Below are 17,099 nucleotides of genomic sequence, written 5' to 3' on the forward strand. Positions count from 1 at the left end.
GCAAATTTGATTTAGAAATAGCTGAGATAACTACTTGGAGAACGGACTTCACAATTTGCGGTTATGTGACACTACTGATTGTAGCCAGCTAGCAACATTCCCTTGTTAATATATTAGAAATCAGAAAAGATAAAAATAGCTTAAAAGTTCATACGATTCCTAACAATGGCACAGCTGACACCAGTGAGATTTTTTTCAAGCACTTGAGGGGGCACCTGAGGATAAATGCATTCTCGTCCCCAAAGCTTTTTGAGATAAACCTTCAAGTTTTATCTTAAAGAGCTCTGGGGACGATAATAGTATAAATAAGAAAATTTACATACCCACAAACCTTACATAGTCGAAGATAGATTTCTCAGGTGGACCAACACTATTCTGCTTACAAAAAAAAGGGTTTTGGAATAATAACGAATTTTAAATTATGGATCCCACTTTAGCTACACAAAACTGTCACCGGTATATTTTACATATATGGTGCGGAAAAAAATTACTTGGACACACCGAGCTTAAATTTTTTAAAATTCCGAAACATCCCGGGATTTAAGACATTTCTCTGACAACTTTAGTCACGTGTCTGACCAGCTTACCTCAAGCTTCTGATGACGTCACAAGTTAAGGCAGGAATAAAATGACGCTATAAGTTAATACAAAGTTGATACCTTTCTACACAAATACAAAAAAATTAGATATTATGTATATATAAGAACTAGTTTACAAATCGTTCACATAAGAAATTTTCGTGTATTTTCTATCACGAACACAAATTTATAAAAATACTAATTTCATTGCCAAGCGTCCAATGCCAACAAGTAGATACTACGCCTAACATGAGATAGTCGCAGAGTGTCTTAAAAACAAGGCTTGAATACACTAACTGTAAATTATTTTTTAAAAATTCGACATTAAACATGTGACCCTGATAATGATTAAGTACCGATTACATAACAGGGGGAAATAAACAATCTTTACATATTTTAGAGCGAAATTTGTGTTTTAATGGCGTCCTTAAAAAACTGTAAATCAAGTTGGTCAAATTGTTAAAAAATTCTTTATCGTTGTGACTAATAATAACATTTAATAACATGTTAATGTTATATGATTATCTTTTTTAAATAAACACTGGTGTGGGGGAGAACTCCCGTAAATCACGCGTTATCATCTGTGTTAACTAGAATATATCAACCTCTGTCCCACTCCTCTTCTTACTTGGAATTAACTTATTATATACACCATAATATTTCAAGTGATTAAATTTAATCATAAGTCGTGACGTCACTTAAGTAAACCGTAACTGTAACCATAGCAACATTAAATCATAGTGCCTCGAGGCAATAATCTCACAGATGAGTGATATCCTTTGTCTCGGTTTGTTTCTTGGCGGCAGCCGCAGCATGCAGCGTAGCCGCCAGATCGACCGCTTCCTTCTTTTTGACGGCCGGTTTCGGTTTCGAAGCAGTGGGCGGTGGCGGTGGCTTAAAACTAGGAATGTGATCAGGCTTGTTAGGCGATTCTATTTGTATTTGTCCTTGCAATGGGCGTGCAAGGGCGGACATTGGTCGCTCCTTGATAGGCGCGTGAAACATTTTACTTTTATCTTTTACACTACCACCTCTTCCAAAAGAGGTCATCTCAGTGCTAGCTTCAACCTTTTCACCGATCAAACTATGTTTACTTGCGTTGTGTATATCAGGCTGCGATACATGGTGTAACAATTTAGCAGCGCCACCCGCCGGTAACGGTGGTAGTAACGGTTGCTTAGTTGCCGAAAATGTCGATATTGGGGAAGGAGCGGTAGTAGATTGTTCATTAGTAGTTTCAGCATCCTCATTTAGCGGTAACGTAGGGTTTCGAGTTTGATATTTTCGGGACCCACCCATGCTTTTATCGCTTAGCGAACGATTGGGAATATTTTTACGTACTCCACATGCACCAGTACGGTCACTACCCGATCGTCGTACGGTAGCAGGTGAAGCTGTAGTGTTCACTGTTGGATCGATAGCAGCAAAAACGTTGCCCACGTGTTCGCTAGTTGACATGTCACTCACCGACGCGGACTTCAATTTAAATTCTTCCTTCGAATCTGCAGGGCGTGGTGAAGGTGGCGGTGTTTCAGGCTCACTCGACTTTCGTAATTTCGATTCATCAGAACCCTGAGTGGCATCAGCTACATCTCGACTTCGACGTTGCTCCGACGAGCTCTCAGACACTGACATTGGCCTGTCGAGAATCTTTATATACGGCACAGGTGCAAACCCGAACCGTCCATTCACTCTGGCGTCCCACCAGTCGCTATTCGTCCTGGAGAAGATGGTAAGTATGTCTCCTTTGTTAAAGGATACTTCTTTCTGAGTTCTGGCGGTGTAGTTGTGCAAGGCAATCGCTTCGACGGTTTCGTTTTCTAAAACAAGCACGTGTCATGACGTCATTTCTATTCACGCGCTAATTCTACAGCCGTTGTCACTCAAAATAAAATACAGTAAGTTTAAATATGTTAGTCTGACATTCTCTATTCAGAAGTACCTTGGTTTTTTTGTTCTAATTTTGATCTCGTGAAATTCATACTACAGTTTATAATCTTATTGTGACGCAAACACACACAAAAACTGTTACGAGATTTTACGAAAAACCGTCACGATCTCTTTGTTTTGTAACTGTCGTAGTTCTTAGAAGAATAGACGAAAGAGTGAGCACGTAATGTCGTAATTTTTTGTGGAACTTGTCGTAAAAAGTAAAACGTCAAGGAAGCGTTAATAACAAAAATGAAAAGCTGCATTAAGATGTTAACAAAGATTAAATTATTAAATTATATTTTACTGTGCAGTGAAAATAACCAAAAAAAAGAGGTCAGAACAACATCAAAATGTCTATGTCGTCAAAACCAGTATTTCAGCTTGTTAAGTGTTGTGATTATAAGAAAAAATTATTTTTATTTTTAAAGACCATCTATAGGTTGAAAATCAGATTATCCAGATGGATTAACTTAATACTGCATTTAGCTTTGACGGCTTAACTCCTCAGTCCGTTCTTTTCTTATAAGCAGTTACTTAGGTTTTGACCCATCTTCAGCGTCCACCCTTAGCAACTTCCGCCCTTAGCAACTCCGCCTATAAATTATACCCATCTTTAACGCCTTTAAACTAAAAAGGTGTAAGAAATAAAATGTCAGTCAAATGTGCAACGTATAAAAAAATATTAGTGCATGTTATATTTTCTCGTTCTTGTTGCTGTGCACATGTAGCGTTGGTTCGCTCGAGTGTCACCGAGAAGGTCTAATGGACAAAAAAAAAAGTTGTGGTCAAACTACCCTACCTTGACGAGTGGTTAAACTTACCACAATAATTATTGCAATTTAGTGCGAGGCGATAATATGTACTTATTCCAACCCCTACTTAAACAGGCAATTATTCAAAAATTTTAGAGAACTCAGATCCACAGTGATAATTAAAGAAGCTTTTTATAGAGTCAAAATTGTAATAACTCATGTATAACCGGACACTAAAATTATAATAACCGAACACTAAAATTACGGTAAACGAACACTGAAAATACGGTAACCGAACACTTAAATTACGGTAAATGAACACTGAAATGCGCTTACCGTCCTCACTGTCAATCTCATCTTCTGTTCGCTCTCCTTCGTCACCCTCATCTGATAAGCCATCTGTTTTGTCCTCGTAATTACTTTCCATAGGTTCGTCAGGAAAGATCTTATAAAACTCGCTGATTAAAGTATCAACAAACACATTAATTTGGCCTTGATTAGTCAACAAATTATCGTTATCTGGTACACGGAACAATGTTGGTCCAAAGACAACTGCTAAGTTATGTGACGTCATCTTGTTTTGGTCAGAGTATTGTGCTATTCTGAAAAGTAAAAACAAAAGGGTTGCAAAAATAACGAAGCAAATTATTAAGTTAAATAAAATTTGGAACATTAAAGAGGGGAATACATCTTCAACATGACGAGTGCGTAAAATATTTACAATGAAGATAGAGTTTTATTTAATTTTAAGATTCCAAAGGGGATTGTGTGTGGAGGAGGGGAGGGGGGAGTAGCAGAGCAGTACTTACAAGTTTAAGAATTTGAGCATGTATTTGATTACGTGAAGATTCCAGGCTGGTATTTTCTGAAGAATAGTTTTGTTTTCTGCTATCTGCTCGTCAGTCCGCGTGATACCTAGTGCGAAAATCGATTGAACCACTACAGTTAAATTAAAAAAACGAACGAACAAAAACGGGTGAAAACGAACGAATGATCGTACGAAAATGTAGGAGAGAACGAACGAACGAGCGAACGATTGAACGAAAACGAACGAACGAATAAAAGCAACAAAAGGAAAGAAAATACGGATGAAAGACTATAAAAATATAGAAGGAAGCAACCATAGTATATTTTTTGGCACTTACAACTTGCTCTTAAGTAATCTTGATTTAGTTCGTACGGAAATAAAGGCTCAGCCATTTCACGAAAGTACACTCGAAACACTCCTGCAACTGCATTGATGTCCTTCCAATGATTCAGTCCAGACAGCGGATCTCGACCTAACGTTTAAAAAAAAATTCATGGTAAACTATAGAGTATAAATTGATTTAATTTTGTTTTTTAGTCAGTCAATGCTCCTAGGCTTGCCATGGCTTAAAGCTAGCGTGGCTTGAATTATTCACTGTATCTCCACTTATTCTACCTGGCTCGTTAGGAAAAACCTTCATATACAAGTACATTGAACTCCACTAACTTGTTTATTAGCATGAAATAGGGCAAAGGTTTTACTCACATTCTTCAAACGCCTTTTTCATATCAGCTATTTCTTGTGATGCACCAGGCACACGAAAAATACCTTGATGTTTTAAACCTAAAAAACAGTATCGAGAATGGCGTGATCATTGAGGCCATATAATATCAATGAATCTACCGCAAAATCTGACTTTCGTAGGAGAGGTAAATGAGGGGGGAGGAGGAGATGGTTAACCTGTAACCGTCATACGAACTTGAAAAATTACAATGACAGAAAAGCAAGTTTTCACACGTACCATACTTTGCGATATATTTGACACAACTCTCCACAATTTCCGGAATTTCTTGGCCAGTATCGTCAAGCTGACTCTTTAAACTCGTTCCAAACAGCTTGACAGTTCTTTTTCGCCCGTTTGATGAGTTCATACTAAAGATAACAAACGTAGAATATAGATTATAAAGTGAAGAATAAAATATTGTTTGAAGGTTAAGATAGACTAGTTGCAAACAACATGCCGCGTTAAAAAAATTTTCGCGCAAAATAATATTCCCGAAATTAATGAGTATTAAGACAATAGGAAGGTTTATGTTTTGTTGAAATAGACTTTCACCAAAATATATTCAAAAACAAATTCTAACTTTGGTACACAGGGAGAGAAAAAAATCGAATAAAAGGGGTGCTTGAATTATAAGGAGTTGAATTTAATTCAAGGGGACAAACTTTCACAGATACATCTCTAAAATTTGCTAAATCTGCAGATGTATTACTAAATTCTGGTTTTAACTTCTGTATCTTAGCAAAAATGAGAAGTAAGGGAATTAACCTTATGGTAATGATCAGAAAGTAAAATAAACCAATAAATAAATTCCAAAAAAATAGAAAAAAAATAGTTGGAAAACATACCTTCTTGACAGATCCGAAGTAATCTCACCTAGAAACCAAATAAGAAAAAAAAACAAATTACTTTTCCTGAAGTGCCACTCCCTTTTCAAAAGAAAAACAACACCTAACATGGCCACACTTACCAATAGCTTTAGTTAATACATCATACTTCGCTTGCGCTCGTATGTGTGTACTTTGCATCATTATATGTTCTTTGAATTTCTGAGAAAGAAATTAGACAAGACAATGAGAGATCTGACCTGTATCAAAGTGTATTCGAATTAACCTACTGTTAGACTTCTTACAAAGATCAGCTTGTAAGGCTGTTTCTATTATCTAACAAACTGAAGAACTTACTGTCAGTAAACCGGTTTCCCATTCCTCCTTATCAACTTTCAGCTGTTGTGGAGGACTGGAAACTAACGTGCTGTTGGGTGATGTTGTTGGACCAGAAACAGGAGTCATGTCAATATGATAAAAACCATTCATTTCGGAGTCGTACTTTTTGTATGTGGCCTCCAAACCTTTCTTGCGTTTTTCCATTGAAATTTGAAGCTACAAGGAATAGACAGGTATTCTGTTGAAATTAATGGAGAATGGAGTGTACACGTTTCTCCGTCCTTGCCCCAGTCTAAGAATAGTCTTTCATTTAGACGAAGCAGACATTATGACCCTGTTGTATTCTTTTGGTTTTCACATTTAAAGAAAAGATCTTTTTCTTTACAAATACTATGTAATCACTAAATACTGCTTTAATAACTTCTCTGGCATAGAAAGCTAACACCACTGTCTGTTCTGAAGATAATATTTGTGCAATTCAAACAAAATAAAACCATATGATATATGGTTCAAAAATTGACGTGCTTTCGGTTATGGTCAGATATGAATGGGTTGCAAGAAATCTAGCTGTTAAATCTGCCTGATTCACAATATTTACATTCTAATCTGTAACAATAAAATCTGTTAATTTTCACAAGCAACTCACGATAGGTCATAATCAGTTCGTAATACATTTTAAGCCCAGAACAATTTCTACACTAACATGAAGTGTGCTTTGACACTGTTACATCTGGTTAACACAAAAAACATAAGCCGAAATATAAGCTTTATGAACTTACATCTGACAATTCAACTTGCAAAGACTTCAGTGTATCAAATAGTTTTCGATGCTCCAGTTTAAGCTCTTTCTCAATGTTCTCTTCAGCAGTAATAGTACGCACCTAGAAAAAATATATCTGAAATGTTTGCTTCCTCGAAATAGTCCGATCAGTATAGATGATAGAAAAGCATTCTCCTTCTCAAATCAAATTACTTCATTCAATGTGAAGAAAAAAATCAAGAACCCGAGGGAAAGAATAAAAATATGACGTATTTTGAATTTTAAAACAGTTATTTTTACATACTCATTTGTTCAACCTTTTAAACAAAGAACAGTTCTCTTAATATTACACACACATAAAACTTTTTCCGAAATTTTAACTTTAATAATATGAAGGTTAGACTTAAAATAATTCGAACAAAAAAGATACAGGGGAAGGGGATGTTGAAGAAAATTTAATTGCAATGATAAAACGTTGTTTCTATTTCAGGTTTTTTTTCAATGCATAAATCTTTTTTTTTCTTATAGATCTGTCAAAATGAGAGCTTCGAAATATGTGTTACAAAATAAAAAAGAACTTCACTACATTGAGGTATATATATACTTAAAAAAGTTTTTTCTAGTTTCCTTCTTTACCTTTAAAATCAAAAAATACATAGAAAATTTATATTTTCCAAGTTTTCCCTGTTTGCATGAACTCTGTACACTATAGAGGGAATGTAGACAACCAAGCAATGTTATAAGCTTTATATAATGTACCTCATCTTCAGCATGTGGTACAAAACTAAGTTTAATAAAGGGAAGAAATGTTTGATGATTGTCTTCTAGAAACATTTTGTTATCATTCTGCGGGTCCATCACAGACACAGTGTGCGCCAGTGAGTTTGCTGACTGTATTTGCGTATTTGCCATACGAATCTCAGCTCCTATGAATGCTTGCAGCGTTGAAGAGAAGGAATTATGAAAATTGTGGTCAAATTTCTAAAGTAAAAAATGAAAATATGAAATAAGTAAGTCAGACAGTAACAGTCAATTTATAGTTATAGATAATAAAAAGCATCAAGTGGAAATTTGCTTTCTTTTGTTTTAACATGTGGATGTGGATAGTTTTAAAGAATAAAATAATGCGTAAACAATGGTTCTCGAGTGTTCTGAATGACCATATAATAATTCTATCACATGGTTCACATAATCAAAGTTTGAAGAAATTATAAATGAATTGCTTCATAAGGCTTCAGTAGTATCTCTATATCTTACAATGCCACAAGGCAAGCAGTACAAAACCACCTAGACATTCGTGTCTTACATTACTAACATTAAGGACATCATTTTGAACACCAATATCATTTTGTTTTATCAGTAAAATTATATATCACATTAAAATTTTAACTTACCGTTACAAGTTCGCTTAAGTCGTGATTATAATATTTTGATAATACCGCAGAAACAGCATCCACTGTTAATATGTACTCGTTTCTTGATCGCATGGCTTTTAATTTTGAATCAACAAATCTATGTCGTCTCTAAACAAAAATAAAAGCTTGAAAATTTGTGAGCTCTGCCCATGCTTTTGTTAATTTATAAAAAAACAATAAAAAATCTTTAAATTAAGCAAAACATTTGGTATTGACATTTCAAACCTAAAGTTGTGGCAAAAACTTTATTAATTATCCTGCTTCTCAAGTTTTGTGTATTCAACTTTCTGGCTTCTAAGACTAATAACTTTTTAAATCTTTAAAAATATTATGACATCAGCAAAAAATGTGTACTACTTTTTCAGAAAGCTTTGTTAATATTAATAGCCCAAATAAATCCATGTCTAAATGGAACGAAATGAGACTGGTAAGGGAATTATTCTGCTTAGTGTTCAGCATGAGAGTACGATTGACATCTTAGGCGGTTGTCTAGTTGAGTGTTGTCCTGGCATGGCTTTCGTAGCTCAAATGGGAACTTTAAGTGCACTAGAGACTTTTAACAGGATCTTCATTTATAGCAGTACCGATAGGAACTGAAGAGGCTATCCTGGGTAAATAATTTTAATAATAATAACGTCATAGCATTTTCTTTTTAGACCAGGAGTAGTCAGATAATAAAAAGAATATTGAGTGAGTAACAAAAGCAAAAGCTTGGTCTGCACTTTCGACTAAAGGCTTTGTATTCGTGTCATTTGTATTCACAAAGACATTTTTACTTTCCATCATATGCTAGTCTTAAAAACTAATTCAAACAGTACAATTTCTATAGCAACAGACACAAAAATTTTCAACCTTGTCCATGTTCTTCTCTAGATTTTTTAGTCTCTTTTCATTTCCTTTCTTTAAGGGAGACTCCTCTGCTTTTTTAATATCGTTCTCACAGGCTCGAAACTTTCCTTCAGATATTATAAATTCTGCATGTTTGGAGTAATAAGTCTTCATTTGCTGAAAAGAAATTTTTTTTACAAAAATAACACTGATAAGCATATATTCAGTCTGAGGAAGAGGAATTTTTTATTTTTGAAGCATTAAGCATATTGTTCAGCCTTACTAAATTCTTCTGATGTCTTATTTTGTGTATCACAGGTATTTTAATTAGACAAAGTTCACTTCCTTGTATGTTTCGTGAAATATGTTAAACTCTATTTTTGCAAGTGATTTCTTTTTATCATAAATACAATGCTAATATGAAAACTTTTATGAAGAAATCAATGTTATTTTCTTTCAATGTGTTTGTCTTGTAACATTGAATTTTTTATTTGTTTCTTCAATCAGTAGACTATAGCATATCACTATGATTATGGTTGAAGGCATGAAAATGTAAACACCATGGCCTGATACCTTATAAGGGAACAAATTATTTGTAAAAATTATTCTTACAGATAGGGCCGAATCCTGAAAGGTTCTAAAAATCAGTCATCCATACGACATTTCTTTCACAAAATTATCCAATTTCTTGTATCTGCAGCCATTTTTACTGCAAATATTTTTATTTCTTTGTGCTAAGATCTCTTAGATTTCTTAGATTTACTTAGACTTCAGAAATAAATGCAATTTTGAAAATTGCATTTATTTCTAAAGGTTTTGTTTAGCTTTTACTGTTGATTTTTCACTCTGATTGGTCAAATCAAGTGTGAAAAGCTTATTAATTTAATTTGATTACTTAAACTATCAAAACACTTGTATATATTTGGTTTAAGCATCCTTAACCTGCATAAGAATTTAAAATATAGAACTAGTGCTATATATACATCACTTTATTGAAACAAGATCATTGTCTAACTTTTGATAAATTCTCAAACAGGCAAATTTTAGCATTTACAATTTAGAAACATTACTTGATATCAGTAAAAAAATTTTTTAGTATACTTACATTCTGTAACTGTTGTATTTGATTAGATATTTCCTGTTGTAATGTGTGTTGGGTATCTTTGACCTATCATAGACAAATATTGAATTACCCTTTCTAGTTAGAATTCAACTTTCACTCTACATCAAAAACAAAAGAGGCTTATCAGAACAAATCAGGTTTAAAATGACATGTTTAAAAGACTGTGTTTGTGCCAGAGTGCAATGGGTCTATATAATTAAATTTCACTGTCACATAATTTTTTTCAAATACTTTTTTTTCAGGTATGCCAAGCTAGGATTTCAAGTAAGCAAATAACAATTGATTGAATAATAAGCTTTGTCAGGTGTCACATGAAGATGGGGAAGAGAGGGGGGAGGGAAGGCAAAACATTTTTTTATTTCCAAAATATTCACATTTCCACTGCATCCCACATTTATATAAAGTTATAAAATGACCATACACAAAATTTTAAACAGGGTGTCTAACCAATGTTTGAAGCTCTTTTCAGAGTTTTACTCTTGAAGAGTCTATAATGAAACCACTATCATAACTTAAGTGAAATATTTATGAAATATCCTAAAGGTACAAACAGTCAATTTCAATAAAATTGACAATCTTGTCATTACAAAGTTTTCCAGGGTTTTTAAAAATTCAACCTAAATTTCTGGGTTTTTAAATCCACTTATACAAATTCAAGGTTTTCAGGGTTGGGGTTGCTAGACACCCTGTCAAATGTTAAATACACAAGGTTCTTCTCTTTATCAAGTCTTTTACTTGACACAGACTTCTCTTCATTCATAAAGTGTACATTTTCCTTGCTAAGTTTACAAAATAAGACATACTTACATTTCTAGAAATTCTTTGTATATCTTCCCCTATTTCAGTCAATCTTGTGCAAATGTTTTTTGAGTATATATCACTAAGTGTATTTGCTGCTTTGGCTTTAAACTTGGCATCTATTATTAACTTTGACCACAGATTTGCAAACGATGCTCTATCTTTTCTGCAAGAATAAAAAATAAAAATATTTATAGTTTAAAATTGGGAATGATCTCTATGTAGAAACTAGTCAATAAAACCTGTGAAAAATTAAATAAGGCAGAATAACAATGGAAATGTCAAAAATGATCCAATCATATTCAAAATTCAGAAGTTTGTTCACCCTCACTGACCAAGCACTGACCAAGAAAATGTATAGGACTATGTTTTTTTGACAAACGGTTGAGGGTATATTGGGGTTCAAGTTTCTTGAAGATGTCATCAACCCATCCCCCCAAAAAAGATGGGTTCATCACCATCATTCTCGGCTTAACATCCATTTTCCATGCTAGCATGGGTTGGATAGGGTATATTAATGACCCTCTTCCAATCTGATCTAGACTGTGTTACATCTAAACTCAACTTCCTCTGTATCAGGTCTGTCCTTATAACCTCCTGCCAAGTTTTTCTCGGTCTGCCCCTGGGCTTTGCCCCAGGAACTATCAAGTCTCTACACTACAATTATCCCCCTCCATTCTTTCCAAGTACCCCAGCCAATTCAATCTTCTTACCTGGATAACATCTTTAATTCTACGGATACTTAGCTTGCCTGGGTTGACCCAGCTTTAGAAAATTTCTTAGGTAGCCCTAAGTTGCACATACAGCAGATGCTTTCAGTTATTTTCCACCTGTTTCCCAATTATATAGCCTCAAATTTAAAAGTGCATTGCAATGATTTCAATAATATTTAATATTTCAATACTAATATATTTATTTTAATGACGTCAGTCTAAATGCATTGCTACTGAACTAAAAACAACAACAACAACAGTACACTCACTTAGGTAGTCCATAATTTGCTCGTTGTTTTTGGAACCTTTCTGAAAATCTCTCACATAAACGGTCCAAATTTTTGCCATACTCAAAATCCAGTTCTGAGCGACGTTTAAAGAATTCTTGCAAATCATTCACCAGAAGAATTTTGTTTTCTGTTCTTAGATCTAGCAACCTTTGTTGTTCTGTAAACTGTTTCCCAAACTCTATAACAACAAATAAATACAATCAGCTTAAGGCATTCTTAACAATTAAGAATAAAACTGATCATAGAATGCACTGTTAAAATGCACACACACACATGCACATTTTCTTGCTGTTGAAAAAAATTATATTTAACAAAACATTATAAATGTCCAGTGTAGTTGTATATGTTGTCATAGTTGTTCACAAAACACTAACAAATAACATTATCCAAAATGTTTTGCCAACAAGACATTTAGGATTTTTATGTTAAATTTTTGAAGATTCTTATTTGTAATTTTTTCTTTCTTCTTTTTAACGTTAAAGCTAACCTTCTGCGAAAAAAAATTGACTATATGAAAGTGCTTGAAAAATTGTCTATGATTCTTTTTGTCATTATAAAAATAATTTATTGGTTCTTAAAAAATGTTATTTTGATAAGGCAATACATAAATATGTCAAAATAAACATTTTAAAATCACTAAAAATCTTTATACTTAATCTGGTCTGTAAACATCTTCAATTTCAAAAAAATTTGCAGGGTCACGTGAAGTCGAGAGAACTAGGTCCAAATAAATGAGCATACGTCACATCGTGCAGAAAGTCTGTGAGCTCAGCAGCACACCTTCTCCTTGTTTACTTACTGTTTACATTGTTTGTTGATAAGACGTCTTGTAATAATGAAGAAGATTATAACTTAGAAAACTTAGAATCGGATAATTCTCTTCATGAAAAAGACTTTACAACGACGACTTCGAACCTTTTGTGTCTCACAAGGGAGAAATTAATAATGATGCAAAGTGGCGAAGTGTCTTTTACTGACTCAAAGCAACATTCTTAGCAAAATATTTTCTTTTTAAAGAAATAAAAAAGTTCAGGAATATCTTTTCTCCGCATATGCTTTTTTGTGCACAAATGCAAACAAATTTTATGTAACATTGAAATTTTCTCCATGATGGAGGACCATTGAAATGTGTGATCAAAAGATCAAATAATGTTCGGGTCGTGATAAGTTGGTAAAACAGGGGTATTAATATTGTATAAACAAAAATCATTCTTTGATTATGGTAGGTCATAAATGCATTGCAAAAGCTACTGACTTATAAGTGGTTGTTTTGACAAAGCTGTTTTAGAAACTGCATTAACAGCATTACATGCAGCCTTAAACAGTAACAAAGATTGAAGAAAATAGGCACATTTAACCCCCGAAAATATTCGGCAGGTCCTTCAATCACCATTTTTTTAAAGATTTAAACGTAAATTACATAAAAAAAGCGATTTAAATGTAAGCTATAGGTCTTTAAATAAGGAAAACAAGCGAAGAAGTTTTTTTTTTGTTTTAAGAGTTTATAAAGGTATGTGGTGAAGTAAATATATTTTCAGTTTGACATCTTGAACACATCTACAAGATTATTATTACTTAGTTACCCTGATTATCTAATTGGCCAAACATTTTATTAAACTACATTGGAAATCAATAAAGATTTTTAAACAAATAAAAAGATTCTAGACAACTTTAGTGGGGGTAAGCTTTAACTTTAAACTTAGCGAAATAATTATTTTATTTACAGGAATGTTCACATGTAATATCTAGTGCCAAAGTTTCACTTCTGATGTCTGATATATAATCATTATTAGATCATTAATAAAACTTTCCACACAGATGAATCACAAGACTGCTAGTAATAACAGATTAGAAAAACTAACAAAAAAGCCCAAATATGTTTTTTTAATAACAATATATTTTTTATCACAAAGCAACATGGCATAATAATTAAACATTTTTGCCTTTTTCGCCAACAAAACTATTCATTTTGCTAACCTGGTTTATAAATTTTGCTGATATGAGATGTCACATTGGCAGCACAATAAACTTTGGTAGGTCCATTGTTGTGATTCAAAAAAAGTATAATGCAAATATTATAATGTATATATTTTTTAAATTCAAAGGAACCATAAATTAAACCATTTTTCCTTCAAAACAAATTTGAATAACAACAAAATAGACGTTGAATGTATTTTTATGTTATATATGGAAACTTATTTCTGTTTTGTTTTGTTTTTAATTCATTTTTTATCCAGTGTTGTTTGTTGACATCTGCACCAATTTAATATGGTCACATGTTATTGACAATGTCATGAGAGTCATGGTACCCTGTTCTGACCTTATTATATCTCAATTTGCTAAGCCCAAATAGGTAAAAAAATATTAAGAGAGTACACGGTTTATATTCACACTTTATTAAACAATTCAAGCCCAACTAGTTATTTGGTACTGTAGTTCTCCTTTAATTAATGAATTGATCCAAAAAGCATGCTTTAATTTTGTTAGGAGAGGCGAGGGCAATACAACAGCACAAGTTTTATTTTTAAAAAGTATATACAGAAACTGATATATAAACCAAAAATGTTTTCTACCCAAAGTAGCCAACGAAATGATTATGATTATGAGACCCTTTGAAATGAAAACTGAAATGAGCTATCATCCACATAATGTTTAAACATAATAAATATTTCAAAAGCCAACTAAATTGATGTCTTATATATATATATAAATCAAAAATTGATTTTATAAGAAAATAAATTTTTGATGAAATTAGGTCTGTAAATATCAAATGAGCAGCCACGCTAAACATTTAAAATATTCACAATAAATCATGCTTTATATGGTAAACAAATTATTCTAGAACAAATTATTCTGGAAAATTTGCATTAATATTTTACTATTTTGTTGTTGTTGTAAAAACTGATTTGACAAAGAGAACTATAAAAATTTAAAAATACATGAAAGCATATAACCCCCTTTTACAGCAGGTGCAAAACTTCCAGTGGAACTATTCTGACAAATATAGCAATTGCAGGAACTTGCGTTTAGTAATATTCTATGGCTGTCATTAAGCTAAATAAGCATAGTTGCAAGGATGAGTATTGCAAATAATTGATTCCGTCAGTTGATCACTAAAAATAGGGTCATCCTTATATCATACATATCCTTTAATATCTGCCAATAAAAACTGTTCTTTGATGATAACTTTAGTGCCTTGTATTAAGGGAATTTCAAGCTCCATTTTTAACTATTTCATTCATTCAGTGTCATTTCACTCTTATGAAAAGATAAATTAGGCTTGGCCTACTTTACTTCATATTTTGCTTTTGCATTAAGAACAATGCAAACAGACTGCACAAATAGTTTCTTGTTTTTCCTTTCTGGTCAGGAAATAATTTTTGAATAGAGTAAGAAAAAAAATTCTTAATAGGGAACATTTTCCTGATATGGAAATAATAGTTGTTTAGTCTCCTTGTGTATGTCAGATTGTAGACAGAAAATATAGATGAATTTCCTTTGTTTACACTTTCAGCAGTAAGCTATTTCGGCTTCGCAATTGCGTGACAGGAAATAAAAGGGGTGCTAGGTGAAGTAAAGTAATTATCAGTCCATTCTTGGATTTCAAATGAATTTAAATAAATCAGAAGACATCAAATCAATTTACACTTAAGTCGATAATAGTCTATGTTTCCATGAGAATAAATCCACAGAAAAAGAGCTCTCTTCACCAAATCCTAGCATCTTTTTCCTGTCGTGCAAATGCCAGAGCCAAAAAAGAACTTACTGCTGTAAAAGTAAACAAATAATCTATAAAGCAACAGACCATAACCATAATCTCTAGCTATCAACATGAGCTAATGTATAAATAAAGATAAGCTTTGTTTCCAAAAGCACCCTAATAAAGAAATTCCAAAATTTACTTGGACAATTAGCTATAGCTAGCTAAAATTATTCTGCACAAACAAACATTAATAAAAAATAATTACCTCTCACAGAGTTGTCAAAGTCTAATAAGACTTGTTTGTCCTTTCTACTCAAAGCTGCATTCATGTCTCGTTAATTTCAAGTATATTTATCTATCTTTTATATAAATGCTTTGGAAACCTGCTAAACTCACATCTGTTGGTAAGAAAATCAGATTTATAGCTAAACCAGCTATGATAGAGCGAACTTTTAAATGTCAACTTATTTAATAACACCATTAAAACATGATGCTGGATCTATTTTTCCTTTGTGTATAATCCAAATTGTTCTATGATTGTTTAAGTAGATAATAAACGTTAAAAAAAACAGCTGCCTTCTAAAATCTCGAGAAAGTGTAGGCGACTAAAGTTTGGTAGCCATTTTGTTATAACTTCGTTCAATGTTCCAAACCCTTGAGGCGCCCACTGTTTTTGTTATGATGGATCAGCGGTTTTTCCAAAACAAACCTATGACACACTTTACAAACAGTAACCTAAAACCCAGTCCCTGTTACATTATTCAACCGCCATATAAAAATAATTTTCTTTTTCGTGCCTAAAATACATATTACAAATCATATAAAACTTATTGCACTTGCTCTTTTGCCGCATAAATATAAAATGGTGTAAAATTCCTCATCTTTTAATTGCGTAGCACAAAACACCTTCGGTATATTCACTAGATAAAAGCGAAACAAGACGGAATTTTGCTTTATACCTGTGAGACGACGGATAGAAACTGACAACATCATTCTTGTTCCCAGAGCTTCTTGAGGATAAAGAGCTCTAGGCTCGAGACTAGACTTACAGTTCCATCTAACAAAATCCACTAAATAATGGAGTTATGGAAGTTGTCCGAAGGAGTTGTGGAAGACGTTTACCACACTGTATGTTTTACAAAGTTACGTTAAATTTCTTACAGATGCTTATTTGTGATAATCTTTTAAGAAAGTTGTTGTGAACCCAACATTTAGCATAAACCTGATTTTTCAACTTTTAAAATGCGTAGAAGTTTAGCACCAATCCGCGTATTAAAAATGTACATATTTGTCATGAACCTTAAATTTGACCCGGAAAAATAACAAAAACCGCAAAATGTTCATACTGCAAAACTTTCACGCAAAAGGATTTTAAGCCCCATATACAAAAAATGGTTTTACATGAGTATAGATACTTTTCACCACACGAACACGTTTGAAAATCTAAGCCTCCGCCGACAATTTTTTTTAACCGTACAAAAGTCCGTATAAAATTTCATTCTTGGCGTCAGA

At 33.0% G+C, this 17,099-nt stretch overlaps 1 protein-coding gene across 2 annotated transcripts; it reads right to left on the minus strand.

Moving 5' to 3' along the window:
* Window positions 1–641: 641 nt before the first annotated feature.
* Window positions 642–16,252, minus strand: LOC130625816 (SLIT-ROBO Rho GTPase-activating protein 2-like). Of its 2 annotated transcripts, XM_057440929.1 has the most exons (17): window positions 15,853–16,250; window positions 11,864–12,062; window positions 10,891–11,047; window positions 10,066–10,128; window positions 8,985–9,137; window positions 8,112–8,240; window positions 7,477–7,698; window positions 6,737–6,838; window positions 5,976–6,173; window positions 5,762–5,840; window positions 5,640–5,667; window positions 5,032–5,162; window positions 4,776–4,853; window positions 4,408–4,542; window positions 4,072–4,177; window positions 3,599–3,864; window positions 642–2,398 (listed from the first exon to the last, which is right to left on the minus strand). In XM_057440929.1, exons 1-17 carry the CDS (start codon window positions 15,914–15,916, stop codon window positions 1,338–1,340), a joined length of 3,171 nt encoding a protein of 1,056 aa, XP_057296912.1. In that variant the 5' UTR covers window positions 15,917–16,250; the 3' UTR covers window positions 642–1,337. The 2 variants fall into 2 exon arrangements, with proteins under 2 accessions (XP_057296912.1, XP_057296913.1); XM_057440930.1 differs by lacking the exon at window positions 8,985–9,137 and having other exon boundaries at window positions 15,853–16,252.
* Between the last annotated feature and the right edge of the window lie 847 nt (window positions 16,253–17,099).

This window comes from Hydractinia symbiolongicarpus, chromosome 14 (genome assembly GCF_029227915.1).
Source record: "Hydractinia symbiolongicarpus strain clone_291-10 chromosome 14, HSymV2.1, whole genome shotgun sequence".
Taxonomy (NCBI): Eukaryota; Metazoa; Cnidaria; class Hydrozoa; order Anthoathecata; family Hydractiniidae; genus Hydractinia; species Hydractinia symbiolongicarpus.